At 39.9% G+C, this 19,990-nt stretch overlaps 6 protein-coding genes across 6 annotated transcripts in view; 3 read left to right on the top strand and 3 right to left on the bottom strand.

Moving 5' to 3' along the window:
- Positions 1 to 626: 626 nt before the first annotated feature.
- Positions 627 to 2,532, top strand: LOC124459993 (piggyBac transposable element-derived protein 1-like). Its single transcript, XM_047009969.1, has 3 exons — positions 627 to 939; positions 996 to 2,423; positions 2,477 to 2,532. The coding sequence occupies exons 1-3, from the start codon at positions 627 to 629 to the stop codon at positions 2,530 to 2,532; spliced, it is 1,797 nt and encodes a 598-aa protein (XP_046865925.1).
- A 6,119-nt stretch (positions 2,533 to 8,651) lies between these two features.
- Positions 8,652 to 10,142, top strand: LOC6640550 (serine protease inhibitor 42Dd). Its single transcript, XM_023182203.2, has 4 exons — positions 8,652 to 8,725; positions 8,788 to 9,671; positions 9,747 to 9,891; positions 9,963 to 10,142. The coding sequence occupies exons 1-4, from the start codon at positions 8,704 to 8,706 to the stop codon at positions 10,085 to 10,087; spliced, it is 1,176 nt and encodes a 391-aa protein (XP_023037971.1). The 5' UTR covers positions 8,652 to 8,703; the 3' UTR covers positions 10,088 to 10,142.
- Positions 10,143 to 10,157: 15 nt separating this feature from the next.
- LOC111519859 lies at positions 10,158 to 10,618 on the bottom strand. Its single transcript, XM_023182158.2, has 3 exons — positions 10,543 to 10,618; positions 10,320 to 10,478; positions 10,158 to 10,252 (listed from the first exon to the last, which is right to left on the bottom strand). Exons 1-3 carry the CDS (start codon positions 10,568 to 10,570, stop codon positions 10,182 to 10,184), a joined length of 258 nt encoding a protein of 85 aa, XP_023037926.1. The 5' UTR covers positions 10,571 to 10,618; the 3' UTR covers positions 10,158 to 10,181.
- Positions 10,619 to 10,933: 315 nt separating this feature from the next.
- Positions 10,934 to 19,990, top strand: part of LOC6640274 (protein prickle) — a 71,840-nt gene continuing 62,783 nt past the window's right edge. The window contains exon 1 of the mRNA XM_047010186.1: positions 10,934 to 12,482. Coding sequence (XP_046866142.1) covers positions 12,445 to 12,482 — 38 coding nt within the window. The 5' untranslated portion in view covers positions 10,934 to 12,444. The remainder of the gene's footprint in view (positions 12,483 to 19,990) is intronic.
- On the bottom strand, positions 13,151 to 14,909 carry LOC6640551 (serine protease inhibitor 42Dd). Its single transcript, XM_002063147.4, has 4 exons — positions 14,654 to 14,909; positions 13,681 to 14,570; positions 13,483 to 13,627; positions 13,151 to 13,424 (listed from the first exon to the last, which is right to left on the bottom strand). Exons 1-4 carry the CDS (start codon positions 14,688 to 14,690, stop codon positions 13,303 to 13,305), a joined length of 1,194 nt encoding a protein of 397 aa, XP_002063183.1. The 5' UTR covers positions 14,691 to 14,909; the 3' UTR covers positions 13,151 to 13,302.
- Positions 17,148 to 19,015, bottom strand: LOC6640552 (antichymotrypsin-2). Its single transcript, XM_002063148.4, has 3 exons — positions 18,932 to 19,015; positions 17,427 to 18,854; positions 17,148 to 17,367 (listed from the first exon to the last, which is right to left on the bottom strand). The coding sequence occupies exons 1-3, from the start codon at positions 18,945 to 18,947 to the stop codon at positions 17,231 to 17,233; spliced, it is 1,581 nt and encodes a 526-aa protein (XP_002063184.1). The 5' UTR covers positions 18,948 to 19,015; the 3' UTR covers positions 17,148 to 17,230.

Here is a 19,990-nt window from a genome sequence, read left to right as displayed (position 1 = left end):
TGGTGATCAAAGCAATAGAAAAAAAGTTGTGCTAATCTAAATTCAATAAAGATACATTTTAAGGGGTGTACTTTTATTACATTGGCTTACAGATATTTAAAAATAAACAAAAACGTTTAACCCTCTAGGACGTAAGAATGCCTCAAGGCACGTATTTTATTTTTATTTTTTAAAAAATAACTAAGAGCTTTTAGTTAATTTAAAAATTATTGAACTTTTAAAAATAACTGCCAAAAAGCACTGCCAATGTTGTAAAGCGCTCGGAAACTTTTATCGATGCTTTTGATAAACATATTATCGAATCATGTGTTACTTCGCGCCAAAAATTTCAGCTTCTGCACATTGTCTTTTGCTGTGTTGATAAAAGTGAATTTATACAACCAATTGAACTCAATATTTTTTTTTGTGAAAGGTAAGTTAATGTGCTATTTAAATAAAGTTTAATATGTGCGAATATGTTAAAGTTCTGCTTTGTAGCATTGTAAAAGTGATAACTGCCTTGAGGCACTTTTGGGGCTCCACGGCAAAATTTGTTGCTAGCAGCTATTTCACAACTGCTTGCACTTCTTGTGTAATTTGTGTGTGATTTTTATTTATTGTTGAATTTTTTTAATAGAGATTGAATAATGGCTTTGAGAGCTCGCTATAAATGGTCTGATTTGACTGATGAACAACTGCTGGAGTTGTTCGAATCAGTCCCGTCGGATGTAGACATGTCGAGTGACGACGAGGATGAAGACGTGGCAGAGGCACTTAACACTGCATTAGAAGATGTCTCTACTGTATCCTTAATGTGCAGTAATATTGAAAACAATGAAAATACTGTGCACAGCCATGAGCCTTCCCGAAAAACTCGTAAGAGGCCTCGATCACCATTGCCAGTTATTGAAGGAGCAACACCTGTATCTTTACCGTCTTCTGGTGGTTTTAATGGGCTTGGTAAGCAAATCATTACTTTGATTTGTAATACAACTCATTAATTTATTTATGAATAGGTATCGAATCAATTATAAAGGAACCTAGTAAAGTTATGTGGCGACAGCAATCTATGCAATTGCACATAAACAATGTTGCTTTTCAAGGCGACTCTTCGTTGCCATCCAAAATAACTGATCTGAAAACTCCGTTTCAACTATTTTGTTATTTTTTAAACTCGGACATTATAAGTATAATCGTCAAGGAAACAATGCGCGCAGCCTTAAAGGACAATATTGCCAACAAGTTTAAGATAACAACGGAAGATATTCATCACTATATAGGAATTTTAATTTACATGTCTATATATCGCTACCCTAATTTGAAAAGTTACTGGGGGCAAAATGCATTTGCACCCATACAAACCTGTATGACCCGTAGCAAATTTGAAGCAATTAAGAAATACTTCTCATTGTGTGACGAGAGTAAGCGAATCAAAAAGGGTGAGCCTGGCTACGATCCACTATTTCGCACGCGAAGAGTTATTGACATTTTGAATGAAAGATTTGACTCCGTGCCTAAGCAAGCTCGATTATGCGTTGACGAACAAATGTGCAGCACAAAAATGAAGCACCATTTGCGGCAATACATGCCCAATAAACCACACAAGTGGGGTATTAAATTATTTGTCCTATGTGATTCTTTTGGATATGCCTACCGATTTGAAGTATATAGCGGCGCAGGTGATAATGCGATATTACCTGGTTACCCTGATATCGGTGCGTCAGCCAACATAGTTGTACGCTTGACGAAAACTGTTGAAAGTTTCAAACATCATATAATATATTTTGACAATTTTTACACATCGCTGCCTTTGATGGTATACCTTCGGGCAAAAGGGATTTATAGTTTGGGAACGGTTCGGGTAAATCGGATACCAAACTGCAAGCTCCCAAACGATAGTGCCATCAAGGAAAAGCCAAGAGGTTTTTCAGTTGAGTACGTGGGTTCCTCATATGGAGTGGATGTTAGTAACGTACTGTGGAAAGACAACAAGGCGGTTCGCTTATTATCGACCTATGTGGGCGTTAAGCCGTTTATAAGTTCAAATACTCAAGGAGGAACACCAAAGGCAGCTCGTTACGACAGAAAGTCGAAGCACAATGTAGAAATTGACTGCCCACAAGTTATACGGGAATATAACGCTCATATGGGAGGCGTGGATCTGATGGATGGGCTTATGGGACGATACCATATAAGAAGTAAAACTCACGATGCTGCAACCCGAATTTTCTACCATTTAGTAGATATGGCAACAACAAACGCCTACATCCTATATAGACCAATCCAAAAGGAAACCATGAGCAGCGAGAAATTCATTGAACTTCCGGATTTCCGCGAATCTATTGCTGCGGGTCTAGTGGGCTACCAGTCAAAAAACTTGCCAGGTCGTCCACTCATGAAGAACAATTTACCTTCACCATCTTCATCTTTGTCTGCGCGATCAAGTCGGTCGCCATCACAGACTTTGCTGTCGCCAATTTCTCGGCATCCATTGCAGTCACAACTCAAACAAGGCCAAAAATCAAATCACCCAATAAAGGACTTGAGGTTTGACCATTTCAATCATTTTCCAGAGTGGTTGGATCGCATTACGGGAAAAAGAAGTTGCAAGCACTGCAAAACTTCCCAAACGCAGTGCATTTGCACAAAATGCAACCTGCATTTACGCTGCTCGGCCAACAAAAATTGTTTTGCTGAGTATCATAGCAACAAAAAAATTCAATTTATTTGGAAACTACTTTTTTACCCTCAAAGCCCCAAGCATGCCTTGAGGCACTTATTTATGTTTTCTCACCTTCCAGGTAAACGAAAGCTTCTATATTTTTTCTGAGTTCATATTTAAGCTCAGCAGCCCCTATTTACTTAAAAAAAAATTATTCGAATTAACTTCTGCTTTTACTTTAGAAAGTAGTCTTAGAGGGTTAAATGTTCCATTTTGCATCGTTAGAAAGTGGAAAATTTACGACCCAACATATGACCCTTCCAATTATATTTGTATTCCAAATGAATGCGGTTTTACAAATTAAGTACTAAAATAGTAAAAACATGGTCGCAATGACAACTAAGTTACTCTGGAAGTCACTTCTGCTGCACATTTCCACTAATTTTCCATTTCATTTTCCTTGCACAAAGCATTAATTAAGCGGGGAAAATAGCTTTTAGTGGTAACTAGTGAACTGTCAACTTTAGACTATATACACACTAGATGTGAATGTATATGTCAACTGGATCCAATTATGACATTTTGCAATAGTCGTTGTCCTCTCCCTCTTACTCAGGTCCCTTCCGTTGAGCAACCCTCTTGAACTGGCATTATGCATTAAGCACTAAGCAGAAGTAGCAGCACTTAGCTGCGTATTTTACAGTTCATTGCATTGTTATATAATTTAACAGGCAAACACCTTGCCTGAATGCACACACACACTGGCTCACACACACACACATACGGTTTTTCCTTCTGTAAAGTCCTTTGGTCCCTTACAAAAGACCGCCAACGGAGGGGCTTGAGGGGTGGTCAAAGTCCTAGCTCTACATTGTAGCCAAAGTTTATTTGTGCTAAAAGAGTTTCTTTCACTCACCCCTCACCCCCGTTAGCACTTCACTTCACTCACTCACCCTCCTTCTCCTACTCCGACTCTCTCCTGCTGGGAGAGAGGTCCTTTGCCCCATATCAAATTCTTAAGCACTTATGGGTATAAAAAATTGCTACAAAAGATGCCATTAAAAAATCTTTGTATTGCCACAAATAAATCCAGCCAAAGAAAATACACATATACTCGCACACACACATCGACACAAACCCACACACGCACAACAAAGAGCTTTACATCCATCAAAGTAAAACTAAGTCGCAGGGCAGCAACAAAAGTTGTTAAGCCGTCGGAGTTCTTAGGTTAGAGAGAGGGAAGATTGGGATTTCGGGGTTGAGGGGTTTGACAGTTTGGAGGTTTTTTCGTTTCTTTTTTTTTTAGCCTGCTTCCTCGTCTCCCCCTTCACTCACTATGCGCACCCATTTCAGTTGGCTTAACACATTTTACACTTTTGCAATTGTTTGAATGGAATGAAGGGACGACACCTAACCCGCCTAACCCTAGCCAAATCCAAAGTGACTGCAAACAATAGCATACTTTCAGGCGCGGCATTTAAATCGACGTAGGCGAATCTCGCACATTAACACCAAGGTTTGTTTTCTGTTTTTTTTTCTTTCTGTTGATTCGACGTCATAAAACGCACTTCGCTCTAAAAACTATTTTCAGGCGAAAAGGCGTGTCGCACAATAAATTTTCCGGGACGGTCGTAAAAAACCGGCGACGACAATTTCTAGTGAAAATCCGTTTCTGTGAAACGCATGGGATACGCCGCGGCGCCCTTTTGTTTCATTTTATTTGCATATAAAGTGAGTGGGAGCCATGTGAGAGGATTCACACGATGCCTAAGCTCGCTTAAAAGCACCTCTCATCTGTGTGTGAGTGTGTGCCAATACGTCAATAAATCTAAGCCGAGAAGAAAAAAAGAGAAGAAGAAACCTACTGACAGTTCAATTTAGCGGCGCTTTGTTGAAAATTGCCTGTCATTGCATACTTTTGGGCTTTCATGGCAAATTAAAGTGTCAGAAAAGAGAACGAATTGGATGATGATGATGATGATTCCCCAAGATGATCTTACTCTCCCTATCGCTCCCTCTCTTTCTCTCTCTTTTGCACACGTTTTTTATGGCTGTTTTTTCTCTCTGTTGCTCCCATCTGATCGATGTGTCGTTTTGACAAGCAAATTAGCATACACAAAAAGTAAAACGAGCAAACAAAAAAATCAGCAGAGGCTGCAGGCAGACAGCATTATTTGCTGACGATCCGATCGGAATTACATTTTGTTGTTCCTTTTTTCTTATGTTTTTTTTTGTGGTTTTTGTTGGTAGGTTGCACGCTTGGTTTGGTTAGTCGATCCCCATCCCGCTGAGCGCGTGTGGTGGTTGGCTGGGGCTCTAACATTTTCATTTGAAAATGCCTCTTCGCTTCTTTATGTGGCCATCATTTGCAATGCAAAAGACTGAATGCCGTCTCTGAATGCCAGGCAATGCATAAACTGTAAAATAGGCGCAGCCTTCAATCCAGGCAGGCAGGAGGCATCGGACATTTTCCAGTGATCTTGTCATTCTTTCATCTGGGATCTTTTCCTCTAATTTTTTGTATCTAACAGCTTTTGTGGGCCAATTTCCTGTGGGTCATAAATTGATATAATTGTCATTCTCTGTTGCTGATTTCAATCAGCTAATTGACATTTTATGATGGACATTTGTTGCCCGAAGGTTGCCCAAAAGAGAGGCATGTGGATTTTTAAATCAAAATTCAATTCTTCAATGCTTCAAGTTCATTTCTATTTCAGTTCGGTTTGACTCAGTGTCATCGTGGTCGTCATTGTCATCGATCGTTGTTTTTGTGCCCACTTGGCATATCAATTCATTGCCTAGGCGGCTGGCTGTCAGCTGCCTTAACGGACATTCAACATCATGTTGCGTATCATTTGCCATTCTTTGGCCTTCTATATCTTGTGATTTCGTAGAAAACGAAAGGCAGATAGGGGAGTAAGCAGGGCAATGGATTGGAGGGACTCGATCTCACTTATTTTAGTGCTAATTAACGAGAAACTACAACAAGTTCTTTTCCCTAGGCTTAATTTGTCGCGCTTGAAGCCGCTCGAAATGGCAAATCCTGTTCTCCATCTCCTTTAGAACTTATTTAGTTCTGTTGTTGTTGTTGTTGTGTATTCATGGCATGATGTAGCCAATGTTGCATGCAACCCAATGTTGCGAATGTTTGCCTGAATGTGGGCAGATTGACGTGTCGTTTGTGTCATCCGAGTGTTGTTTGTTGTCAGCAAATGGACGATGCCGACGCCAAAGCTGCGTGTCTTGAGTCTGTCTTTTGCCAGGTTTTTCATTTTTCCTTCCTTCCATTTATTTTTCTTCGCTTGTTTTTTTGTTTTTTTTTTTGCATACAGCTTGATTTGTTGCTGGTTGAACGAAAGTTTTTTCAAGGCAGACCGACGCCTCGTTTTCACTAAAAGAGCCTGCGATTAGATTGTGGCACACAAACTGCATAGTTGCCTCTAATTACCCGACTGGCAAGTCTTTTCGACTGTGGCATTTAAGTTAAATATCAGGTGGAAAAAAGAGAAAAACCAATCGAAAGTTTTAGTTGGCTAAACGATTTCTGGTGAGCCTTGCTACCCACTAGAAATCAACCATAGATATCCTCATCAATTGAAATTCTTCTAGGCCGTATGTAAGAGAAAATGTTATGATCCTTGATTGAACCATAACTTTTTAACCACTGTTTGGTATAGTATCGATCGATCGATTGATGGTTCTTTTGATTGTTGCTTAACCTGCGAAAATAACGTTTCTTCTTGATTTCAGCTTCAGTTGGCCCGAAGTGCAAATTTTTCTTGGGCCCCAAAACTATATTTAGCAATTTGAGGCTGCATTTTTGTGATGGACCCCATCTAATGGTTACACCAAACACGCACAACCAGTGAGTTCCCTCTGGGGGATAATCTCTTATCCACACTGCCCCCTCGTCGCATCTGCAACTATGCAAATTTCAAGTATTCTGTTTAGTTATGTGCAAATTTATTGTTTATAGAAAAAAGCAGACAAAACAAAAGGAAAAAGTGAAGAGAGACGACGATTTCTGCCATTGTTTTCTTTTGTTGCTGTGTTTTGATTCTTTTTTTTTGGTTTTTTTCAACAGGTTTTGGGTTACTTGTTGCACGCACAGGCAGCCAAACATTCAACACAACGTTGCAACAATACATACACACACACACACACACACACACACACACACAAAGAACAGCACAGCCGATCACATAATTCGTGTGGCTGGCTCATCATTCTTATGCTTTTCCAGCTCCAAACCCGAGAAGTAGAAAAAGAAGAATCTCTTTTTTTTTTGCGCCAAGTTTTTTTTTATCAGGCGCAGCATTTTGCTGCCGTTGCATGCTGTTTGCCTCATCCGTCTCCGTCTGTTTTATCGGCATTCCTTGTATTTTGTATTATTTTTTTTTTCCTTTGCTGCCGCTGCTGCTGCTGCTGTTCCTTGTGTATCTATAAAGACAAGAGAGCTTTGCGGTCCAACATCTCACGATCTTTAACATGTTTTGTCTCGATCAGTGAAATCATTCAATCAGAACGGTCGTTGCCAGGACCGAAACACACACACACACACACACACAGGAACACTGTGAGGCAACATCAACTTGTTGTAAATTATATAAGGTTTAAGCCAAAAGCTGAAAGCTGGTTTTCGGCTTTTAAGGCAAAAAGTTATGCCCCCACATCACATTTCTGCGTTGCTTGCTTTTGGCCTGATGGAAAGTGTTTTCTAGAGTTCCTTTAGAGATCAACTACATAAGTCATAAAAAAGAAAGAAGAACCCTTTCCACACGGTAGCTGCCAATTTATGACACCAAAAAGGAGAGAGAGAGCAAGACAGAAAGGTTCTGCAATTTATGCATGACCAGAACGAAAGGCCTTACCTTAGATCCTCGCAGTTGGCAGCGATCTCCTTCATAAAGCATGTTTTTAAAATTCCATTAAAATTTATTAGCATTTCACACAAAATGTGCATAAATAACCCGAAAATTCGAAATTTCGGGACTTTTGATAAAAAAAACGGGAAGAGGCAGACGGACAAACAGAACGGTGGTCCACATCGATCGTGTTGTTGTTTAATGATAAAAAATTGGTATAACGTTTTGCTCATCGTTGACCATGGCAACGCTTTTTAGTTAGTTTACTCATTGATGATCATGCTGCGATATGGTAAAGCAAGAGCTAAAGGGCAGACCATGAATCAGGGAGGGGGGAGGGGACGAATCTTACGTAAATTTATGTGTGCGTGTTGCATTTAATTGGAACGATGCTGGGGCTGGGGCTGGGAGTTGGTATTGGATTTGGATTTGGGGTCGCAACCAGCAGTCGATAAACAATTTTCGTAACGGCTTTGTATTTGTTTGCTCTGCGTTTTGTTGTTTATGGATGCATTATCTAAACAAATACGAAAATAACTCATTAAAAGCAAATGCATAAAACACATAATTGGGCATAAAAATTAGAGTTTTGTAGTTAATGCAGCTTCCCCTCACCCTCTCTCTCTCCGCCCTACCCAGCCGTATGCCCTAACCCGTTTGAGTTGCCTGTGTAAATAGTTTGACAGACTCCGAGGAGCGAGGAGATTCTTTATGAGGTAGCTGAAACTGAAACAAGTGCAAAGGCAAAAGGCTGACTCAAGTGCAAAGAGAGAGAGAGAGAGATAGAGAGAGTGAAAAAGAAAGAAAGAGAGAGAGAAAATTCTCTTGGGAGAGAAAGGTATGATCTCTCAAAAGCTGTTCCCAGTATTCTTTTGATTTTGCTAGAGAATCGTCCCAATATCAGCTCATCATTACAGTTCCTTTCTTTCTTTCTGGATGGCTCTGTATGTCGCTCTGTCTGTCTGTCTGTCTATCTGTCGGCCTGCTGGTAGGTCTACCTGACTGTCGTTCTGTTCGCTGTTTGAAATGCAAAGCGCATAAGAAGTTGCTGACTGTTGGTGCTCCTCGGCTCTGCTGCAGTCGCTGTTGCAGTTGGCGTCATTCTTAGGCGTCATCGTGATTCCTGGCCAGGGCTATAAATGACAGCCGGTGGAGCCTTTTCACTTTTAGTCTTGAGGTGTCAACGCCAGCGCAATGAACTACCTTCATTTAAGCTGTAAGTATTTTTAGCCCGCCCCACACTTACAATTTACATTTTTTTTCGCATTTCTTTGGCAGTTTTGTTAATTTTAAGCCTGCTCTTTGTTGGTCTTGGGTGTGGCAATACCATCAAGGAGCGTAATCTCTTTGCCACCGAGCTATTCCAAACTCTGGCCACTGATCGTCAGAACGAGAATGTGATAATTTCTCCAGTTTCCATACAATTGGCTTTGGGCCTGGCTTACTACGGAGCTGAGGGTCAGACAGCCACCGAATTGCAGCGGACTCTTCATGCCTCTGCTAAGGAGAGTAAAGATGGCCTAGCCGAGAGTTATCATCGACTTTTACATTCGTATATCAAATCGAAAACCGTCTTAGAGATTGCCAATAAGGTCTACACACGAGAAAATCTCAAAGTTTCGCCACATTTCCGTGAAGTAGCCGAGAAATATTTCGATTCCGAGGTAGAGGGTCTAGACTTTAGTCGCGAAACGGAGGCACTTGAACGCATCAATCAGTGGGTGAAGCAAAAGACTCAGGATAAGATAGAACATGCGGTGGACTCTCTCGATCCTGACACCAATGTGGCTCTTATCAATGCCATTTACTTTAAGGCCCGCTGGGCTCGCCCTTTCAACGATGACGATACCAAGGATCGTGATTTCTGGCTAAACGAGAAGCAATCAGTGCAGGTGCCGACAATGTTTGCTGACAATTGGTATTACTATGCCGATTATCCTGAATTGGATGCCAAGGCAATTGAATTGTTCTTTGAGAATATCAACATGACCATGTGGTTCATTTTGCCCAATGAGCGTACTGGATTGCAAAAGCTGGAACAGAATCTCAAGGGTGTGGACTTTAAGCTTCTCGAGGAACGTTGGCAATGGAAATCTGTTTCAGTTTATTTGCCCAAATTTAAATTCGAATTCGATGCAGACATGAAACCAACTCTTAATAAGGTGGGCAGACCCTTGGATATGTTATGATGGTAATCAATCGGTTATAACTTTCATTTTTCTTTTTACTCCACATAGTTGGGCATAAGTGCCATGTTCTCGGGAGCGGCTGACTTTAGTAATCTCTTTGACCAATCACCCATTGGCACTCGCATAAGCAAAGTGCAGCACAAGACCTTTATCGATGTGAATGAAATTGGCTGCGAGGCAGCTGGCATTAGTTGTGAGTCTCTACTAAACCCATATATATATATATAATTTAAGTATCTATTTCCTACAAAACTTTCGCTTCAGATGCCGCCGGTGTGCCCATGTCTTTGCCCTTGGATCCCAAAACCTTTGTGGCCGATCATCCATTTGTGTTCATCATACGCGATCAGCATGCTGTTTACTTCACTGGACACATTGTCAAATTTTAAAACAAACCCATTCATTTTAAATACTACCCATCAAAATATATCAATTTAATTTTAATAAAACAAAATAATGTAAGCAAAAACATTTTACTTTCAATTAAACATCAAGAGTAGTACATCTTGGTACATGTTCGCGGGTGCAAAGGCCCATTGAAGCTACAAAAAATACTAAATAAGAGCGAGAGATAGAAATCGATTAATATGGCTATATGCACGACAAACCTTTAGACCTTACAATTCGCGCCCCTCAATTGACGATGACAGTTGAAATAGGATAAAGAACAAAGCTCGGCATTGAAAAAGCAGCCATTATAGGCACACGCCTCTGTAATATTAACTCCAGTGCAGTTTGAAATGCATTCCGCTTGGATCCTGTGGACCAGGACAATCAAAGCTACAAAATGGAATCATTTATGATTTAAAATTCCAACAAAACAATAAAATTTAAATCAACTTACCACACAATAGAACCCAAAGACACTTCATTTTAGACTAAAATTCTAGTTAATATTAAGAGCTTGACTTATAGGCATAACAAAATCAATTTAGCTATAGCTAAAGATCGTCTCCCTTTCCACCATGTAAAAAGAAATTATTTTTATTTTATTTTCTTCACATTACGTGAGTTAAAAATAAACATGAAAACCAATTACAAAATTAAATATTGTCTTGTTTCCATACGTGCGACCCAAAAAAACTAACTAAAGTGAAAATTATGTATCAATAATAAAATAAAAAATGAAAAAAACAAGAAACATGTATTCGTTTATAACGAATTTTGCATGCCCTAACTCGGTTGTCAAATCTCTCAGTTACAGTCTGTCTAGTTGCAGGATTAGGATTAGCTAAATGAACTGTCAGTTGGACAAAAAAAAAAAAGAAAAAGGAAACGAGTTTTCTGTTTAGTTTTACCCTTTTACCCGAGACATTTGTGGCATTTGTTTTAAACGCGCCTGCACCTGCACCTGCTGTTGCTCATGCTCTTGCACCAAAGGCTTGAAGAGATGCCCCCTTTTTAAAATTCCACTCACATAAAAGATAAAACAAAAAGAAATACACAGAAAAACTTGTCAGACAATTCTAACAAAGGGACAGAAGCAACAGCAGCAGGGCGAACTCAGCGAAGCGCTGTGGTCGGGGGTTGGCCGATGACCATCACAAGCGAGGAATTACAATTACAGCACATATGAAAAACCCCTTCAAAGTATCCAAAACTGTACCCAGTATTCTTGGTCGCCGCATACCAGTATTTACCGAGAGCCAGAGAAACAGCCAGCGCACGAGAGCGTGCGATCGAGATCGAGAGCAATATCATGGAGTTTTTGTTTTTTGAATTCGTTTGGGGAGTTTTACTCGGTTCCTCTTTGGGGCCGATCGACGAACGTTTTCAGTCTGCTGCGCGCCTCGCAAGACTACAAAACTCTTTCGGTTCGGCAAGAAAACAAAACCAAACAACATTTTACTGCCTACTGGCCCATTGTTGCGCGTGCGTGTTTTTTAGCTTGTGCTTTTCGCCGTGGTGTGCCTTCTTGTTGGTGTCCCTCGTGTCCATTGTCCATTTTTTGCCGTTTCTGGCACTGCCCCCGCGTTTGAGTTTTGCAGGCTTTTGTTGTGCTGTCTCTGCTGTTATCATGTCTTGAGGATCGGGGGCAGTTTGCGTGCCTGTGCTTTGTGCCAGGCTATGGCTATGGCCATGGCTACCTTATAAACGGCAGCCAGCCCAAAGAAAGCAACGAGTTTTCATATGTGTGTTTTGTTTTTGTGTGAAAATTGCAAAATCAGCAGCAGCAGCAGCAGTAGCAGTAGCCACATCGATTGCAGAAAATGTGCATCAATTATTTTAAATGGTCATATCCCACAAATATGCCCATTCTTGTGCCCCATTCGACGCCCTCAACCCCCTCGACCATCCAATGCGCCGCTGCGTCAGTGCGACACTTTCAGTAAAAATGTCAGTGCAATTAAATATCCCATCGTGTTAATCGAAAATATTTTGTTTAAAAATTTTTGCCGCTTTGGCTGCAATTTTTCATATACTACATATGTGTTTGAATAAATCTCAACCGTGTATATATATATATATATATATATATTGATACAATTAAGTTTTTATGGGCTCTGGAACCAGTTTATTTAGTGCTACAAATCGACAGGCACTCCACATAAAAATCTAAAAAAAAAAAAAAACAAAGAGTGGAAAAAAAACGCCTAAGCTCAAATTGTTGATTTATGTCGACGATTAAACAGAAACAAGCGACAAAATATCACAGAAAACGAGGAAAAATAATGAAATAAAACCAAGCCAAAAAGGCTGACCAGGCAAATTAATAAGAAAATCGCATTAAAAAAAGGATTTGAACATGGATAACACAAATCAAATGCATGTGGAACTCGAAAGGTAAGTTATAAATTTCAAAAACACAAAACAAAAAGACCACAACAAACGATAGAGTTGCCTTTAACATGGCACACTTTCGATACCCTTTCATTAGATTAAAAAAAAAAAATGAATTAGTTACTGAATTTCTAAGCTGTAGGTAAATAAACCGATCAAATATTAAATGAATTTGTTCATACATATCTTCTGGGAAAGTAAAGTGTTATATATAGATTTAATCCATGTAGACGGTAGAAGGTCTAATATTTCAGCAGTTAGAAAACCAAATTCATTGGTCTTAGAGTAATTCAAGTATCTTTGATATAATATACTTTAAGATAATATTCAATAAATATTATATAGACTTTCCTATTGCAAGAAAAATTTACCTACCTTGAGATTTTAGGACTAAAACTACTACAATTATTGAACACTTCTTCGGATATGTTTTCAATTTGAAATTGAAAAAAAACTTCAGACTTAATACCAAAACTTGACTGAATTTAAATGGATGTTGGCCAACAAGGATAATGCCAAAAAAGTCCTTAAGAAGTATATGTAAAACTCTAAACAAAAACAAACATACTTGACTTTTCTCTTTAGTCCTTTTGTGGCCAAGTGAATAGCAAATTCAATACGCATCTTTTACTTTTCTGATGTAGAGTATATTGGATTGGATACCTGAAATGTCAGTTTAACCATTCATAAATTTATTTATCATTTGGCTGAAGCAATAAATTAACATTAATATTGTATTCATTTTGCATTCATTAATGGCATACACGAAATATTTATTTAATTTGCACCTCACAAATTATTTTAAACCTGATTGTCGAGTGCTCTAGACATAGGCATAGTTGGCAACATGACCCACAAAAACAATCGAATCTCGAAATTTGACAGCGAATGCAAATGGATGGTCAGCCTCGAATTTCTTCGAACGTGAGAAGAGACCCTTGAGAACTGTCATAAGAAAAGAGGAAATTAAATAATTGTAAAATACTTTGTAGTTTTTGCTTACCGCCCTGTTCAAGAGACGGCTCCACACCAGCCTCAGAGACCTCCACATGGGCCTTGTGCTCGAATGCATTGATGAAATGACTGACAAACATGCGGTACATGTTGCCAAAGTCACCATTTCTGGAGAACATTGTGGTCACACCCAACTAGAAATAATTACTCATTAGTTTTTTGGCGAAGAGAAAAGTGGGTAACTCACCTTCTTAAAAGGTTGCTCAAGACTGACACCAAAGGTCACACTAAATTTGGGCAATTCGACCTCAACCTTTTGCTGGGTCATCTCACCTATTTCGGCTATTAAATTTTTACCCACAAGATTCTGTTGTAAGGCCCTGAGACCATCCTTGCGATTGGGCAGCAGCAAGAGCATTGAGAATTCAGCATTCTGATAGGGCAACTCCAAAACCTTGGCATCCAGGCTACGGACTTCGGCATAGTTAAAGTTATTCAATGTCCACATGGTGTCCACTTGCACCGACTGACCATTGCCGGTGGTGAAGGAACGCTTCTTGGTCTTGTCCAATTTGAATGATTTTTGCCAGACACCCGCATACGATACACCATTCACAATGACCCCCTCGGTGCGATCATTGAGCAAATCAGCATTCAATATGTCTTTGATCTTTTCATTTGTCTTGGTTGCTATGGCCCTATTGATGCCATCGGCTGTGCGCTTATTGTACGGTGGATGGAAGTCCAATTTATCAATATTCGAATCGAATTGACGTTGCGCCACATCGCGGAAGGCGCCCTTGTATTCGAGATTCTCGTTTATGTAGATATTGTTGGCCAGACGTAGATTGTTGTCACGTGTCAGTGATTGCTGGAAGCTGCCAAAACGTTGGGCCACCTGCTCCGCATTACCGGCCCCCAAATGTAAACCCTGCTGCAATTCGCTGGCAGTCTGACCTTTAGCCCCATAGAAAGCCAAGGCCATGGAGCTTTGGATGGCGGCTGAAGCAATCACTACATTCTCATTGAGATGTTCGGCTCCCACAGCATTGTAGAGATCGGCAGCTAGTAAATTACGTTCCACTGAACCATCTACAGCTCCGGATGCGGTTTTGGCCGATGTTAAAGCCAAGAATACTGTAAAATTAAAGGGGTTACAAGGCGTTAAAATTTCATAGTCTTCTCGAATAGATCGACTTAATTTAATTGGCGGGGCTTACGTAATAGGCAATGCAGGCCACTGATGATGGCAGCCATGATCACTTTAAATTCTCTATATATATATGTATGTTTACTTATATTTCTGTGTTTAGTTTTGATGATGTTTGTCTCGCAGATAGGCGTAGCCTGAATCTTTTTTATTGCCTTCTCTGAGCTCGACGGAATGTGAACTGAATTAACTACCGCTAGCCATAGACTTTTGGAGGCTGATTTCGACTTGAAGACTCATAGATTCGCTCTCTCAATTTAGCAGCTGAGCTCGTTTTGTCTCACTGTTTACACATTATTTATCACCTTTGGTTTTATTTCGTTGTTTATTTGATAAGGCGATAACCTTTCCAGTTTGACTCACATTGAATTTAAATACACATATGAATGTATACGAAACTCAGGATTAGTTGTCAATGTCTACTACATATATGACCAGCCAGAAGCAAATACTTGTCATACCCTATGGACACAGAAGAACGGATGATTGATTACCAAGGGCGTAGCATGACGTAGAAGATTAGCTCCAAGCTAAAAAACAGAGAGACAGCTGGTTAAAGTGAGGTTTTCTACTTAATAGATATTCAATTTGCTTAGGACTTAAAAACCAATCACTGACAGAGTCACCAAAAGTTTTTATAATCAACAATTGAGAAGAATTCGTTACTTTAGTTAAATAAAGCCCTGGTCTAGGCTTAAATCTGTACCGCAGTCACATTCACATGAGAAAATAAGAAAAAAAAAACAGAATAGTATATATGACTTACCTCTCTTTGAATCTGTTGTTATATATATCGTGATTATTTTGTTATTCTTCCAACTTCTTTAAGTTACTAATTTCTTATTGGAACTATTGAGGATCAGTCATTTATTTTCCCACTTTGAGAGGGCCATTAGCTGGACATCCAGTTTTTAATTCAGCTGTGCAAACATGACATCGATTAATCTTCGTCTCCATCGATCACTAAGAAATTGAATTTTATGCGTTTGTCTAGATTCGAAATCCATCATCAAAAACGCGCTAAATATCAGCCGAAAAATATGAAGAGTACCTCCTTAATAACGTTTCACATACGCTAACCATTTCACGATCTGAACAGTTGCACTATCATATCAGCTCTAGCAAAAAAGGGTCTTCTTCCGGATGATTTAATGCCTAAATCTAATCCTTCTGGTATAAAGAATAACATCAATCAAAGTCAGTACTAGCCAGCTACTTAAAATCCATCTATCTATATTGTAAGTAGCGAACAACCTTGGGAAGTTTATTGAATTACTTCCTAACACACACTTCCTCATTTCGTAGGGCTTGACTACTTCAAATAGTAGGTCCAAAGCGACCTTTATTAATATTCATAGTATATCCAAACTGTATTTTAGATTCTTCAGTCCCGCAATATTTAGTAGACGGTTGTATTACACATGTTCTTTCCTCGACTCACAGTAGGGCACTAAGTGATACTAGAACAGAGAGTCGTAGAACTAGAAGTTGTCTCCAATAATTATTATAATTGGCCTGGGTCATGCTTCCAGTTTGGGGTATTCCAAGCTTAGAATATTGATGATGAAAATCCCACAGAGAACTAAAACAAAGTCATTCATGGAAATTGTTTACACACGCGACATTGAGCCGGTTTTTTTCACATTATTTTAATGATCATAATAAAAATAAATCTAAATACAAAATACAAAAGCTCAAGATTAAAAAAAAAAAATTTTTTTCCTGATAATAGCAGAGAGAGGAAAGTAGAGAGAAAGGTTGTTTTTTTAGAGAGAGAACGGGAATAAGAGAGTGTGGGAACAAGTGATAAGGCCAAGACTTGTTTACATTTGGAGAATTTAGTATGCTCTCCCTTTCAGTTCTCTTTCTGATTCTCTCTCTCACTCACTCTCTTTATCTTTCTCTCTGTATGTTTGAGTAAACCTTGGACCGACCGTCCGTCTCTTAATTTAAATCAATTAATTATGCCCACCTTTCAGCGGGTTATTTCAATTACTCATCTTATCTCAGGCATAATAGATAGCTCTCTGGATCCTCTGGACAGGGCATTCCCCCTCAACTATTCCATTTGATCCAGCATTCGATTGCGCACGAGGAAGCTCTTAACTTGTTGTTGTTTTGTGAAAAATGATTTAGAATGAATTTCAAGTTTTTTTTTTTTATTATTTATTGTCGATATGTCCGGAGCAGAGGCAAACTGTGACTACAGGCACAGGTCGGGCGATAAAGTTTGCATTAGCATTAACAACATTTCAAGCAATTGGCGTCAGAAGTTGCCCCTGAGGGTCTCCCAAAAACGGGTTTGCAAACCTGGGCAAAACCATTCGCTGGAAAAGGCACACACAACTGATTTAAAATTATGTGATGTGGGGCAGTTGGAGGGGAGGAATCGTGTCAGCTGCGGCTGCTGCATAATCAGTGAAAACCAAAAGCAATTCAAGCAAAAGGTTATCGTAGGTGAAATTCGGTTTTTACTTTTCGTTGTTTTTGTTTGTGTGGAAAAGTCTGAGTATTAAGTTTATTTTATTTTAATCATAACTTAGGGCTACGAATGAGAGTCAATGTGGATATATATAATAGACACACTTTATGCCACCTGTGTGGGCTGCACCACATGTCCAATGAAGAGCACTGCATTGGGTGAGCGAATGGCAAAAATGAATGGATGATCGGCAGTGAACTCATGCGATTTGACGGGCAGGGAAAGAGGCACAAACTTGGCATCTACAAAGAGATCAAAAATTAGTTTCTTCTTGTCTCCCAAGGAGAACAATTTCACTTACATGAAGAAGCAGAAGCCTCGGAACCAGCCTCGTTCACATCGATGAAGGCTTTTTGTTGAATTTTCGACACCATCGCAGGTTTGTCCAGCATGGCATCCACTTGTGAACGGCTGGTAAACATCTCTTTGACACCTAATCGCTGCAATGGCTCAGTCATATCCTGCTCGAACTCTATACGGAATCTGGGTATCCTCACGGTAACTGTCTCCCTACGCAACCGAGCTGCTATGGCATTCAAATCGTACTCTGGGCGGGCCAATTGGCGTTCCAATTGCGTCAAGCCATTCACCTGATTGGGTAAAATGATCAACATGGATATCTGAGTGCCGGCATAGGGCATCTCTAAGGCAGTGGCATGCAGGTCGGGCAATTCGGCGTAATCGAAAACATCGTCATTGTACATCATGGCCACGTTAATGGCAGCTCCATTACCCATACGGAACTTGGCCGGCATGGTGTCTCGAGTGGAGAACTCGTTGGCCCAGCGTGCCTTGAAGTAGATGGCATTCAATAATATAGCCTGGGTCTGATCATCTATTTCACTCTGGGTGATCAATTGTTTGATGGTGTTCTTTGTACGGTCCCGCACCCAGCCATTTATAGCATTAGCTGTATTTCTGGGATCCTGAGGATTGAAGGTTTCAATTTCGGTATTAAAGTAGGTCAGGGCATATTTTGGAAATCTTTCATTCGGTTGACCTAATGCTGGATTGTATAATACTTTGCTGGCCACAATTATCTCAGCATTTTGCAATTGCTGCAGACTGAGCAATGAAAGAAAATCTTGGGACACCTTCGTAGTGTCAACGCTAAAGATGCCCGCCTGTTGCAGCTCCTCGAATGTCTGGCCATGAGAAACAATATAGAGCATGGCCAATTGGGAATGAACCATTGCTGGCGAATACACAATGTTCTTTTGTTGAGCTCTAGTCGCAATCTGCTGGAAGAGTTTAGAACTGAATTGCTCCATGTAGTTTTTCTGTGCTGGCGGTCTTGTCGGACTGGTAGATACAGGGGGCTGAGAAAGTCCACTTCCAGAACCGGATTCATCTACACCCTGAACACGCGGAGAGTCGTTAGCTGTGGGACCATATTGTTGATTCGTTTGGACATTATTATTATTCCATTGCTGATCCCATCCTCCAATTGGACGCTGCAGATCATTAGCTCCTTTTGCTGCTGCTGCTGGAACTGAAGGCGCTGCTGCTGCTGCTCTCGGCACTAGATCCTGTCTTGCTACTGGCGCCACTGGCTGTTGTTGAGGGCGTCGATTCTGTCTTCCAGCCGAAACTGAGGCTGGTGAAGCTGGCGCTGGTTGATCAAAAGAGGATCTTAGTCCTAATATGGGTTGATGTACGTTATTTATTTGTCTCGTAAAGAAGGCATCGCCCTGTACATAGATGAGATAACCCACTAGCAACAGAATCGCTAGAAGTATTTCAAGTAAAAAATAATTTTAAATAGATTTAGCCAATGATTCGATAGGTCGCCGCTTCCGTCCTTACAGTATTTACACGTCATCTTTCAAGCTAACTTGTTTTCCGTTCTCTTCTTCCTTTTTTTGTTTGTAATTATTTTCTTCTGTATATATACTAGTTTTATTCTTTTTTTTTTTTTTTCTTTTTTCGTCCGTCTTAACGTTGTGTGGAGATCAGCTCTTGGTCAGCTTCAATATAAAACTGATCAGTGCAAAAACCAACATGCTGAACCAAACGCAAACTTGAACTGAGCAGCGTATTGAGCGACTGATATTATTGCTGAGATAACCGGTCTAGAATGCCGCGGCTCCGTTTCCAGAGCTCTGGAGCTCTTGGCTCTGGCCATCGGGGGGTTCTCTATATGTTCTCAATGGGTGCGCCGAGGCAAAAAAAATTAATAAAAAACACTACAAAAAATATATACGAAAATCCAAAACCAGTTGCCTATGCGGAGAGCTCTCTCCCATTTTTGCCCCATCGCATGGCAAGGCATTGTGTGGAAGGGGCAATAAGTGCTCAACTTGAGCTTGGAAAAACCCCGGCATTGTTGATTCTAATTACATAAAGAAATATATATATATATTTATATATATATATATATACAATATGGCTACCGACTCGATCGGGAATCTCGCATTGCATACGTGAGAGTTTCCAGCCAAACTCATTGCCAGCGGGCAGGTTTTTCCCTCTCAGCTTTTCCGCGAGGGAGTACAAAGTCATTCAAAGAGACAATGTTCAATGACTCATTAGCAAATCAATCGAAAAGTAAATACAAAAGAATTCGCTTCGCTCTCGAGACTTTTAAAGCATTAAAACAAAAAGAACAAAAAAAAAAAACCTGTTGAATCTGTTGTTTATTTATAGAATATGCAGCTCTCACAACTCCACGATTTCCTGATGAATTTTCCCATTACGTAAAAAAACTTTGCTGACATTTTTATGCTTTCGAAGAGTGTTTAAGAATTATTACTTTAGACCATTTTGTAACATTCCACATAAATATTAAACACCGAGAACTAATTAAATATTCTAGAAAACCGAAAAGGAAATCTAAGTGGAAGATAAAACTGGAGAAAATTACAC

This window comes from Drosophila willistoni, assembly GCF_018902025.1.
Source record: "Drosophila willistoni isolate 14030-0811.24 chromosome 2L unlocalized genomic scaffold, UCI_dwil_1.1 Seg196, whole genome shotgun sequence".
NCBI classification, from domain to species: domain Eukaryota; kingdom Metazoa; phylum Arthropoda; class Insecta; order Diptera; family Drosophilidae; genus Drosophila; species Drosophila willistoni.
Note: the sequence above shows the minus strand (reverse complement) of the source record. Positions and strands in the feature narration are given on the sequence as shown.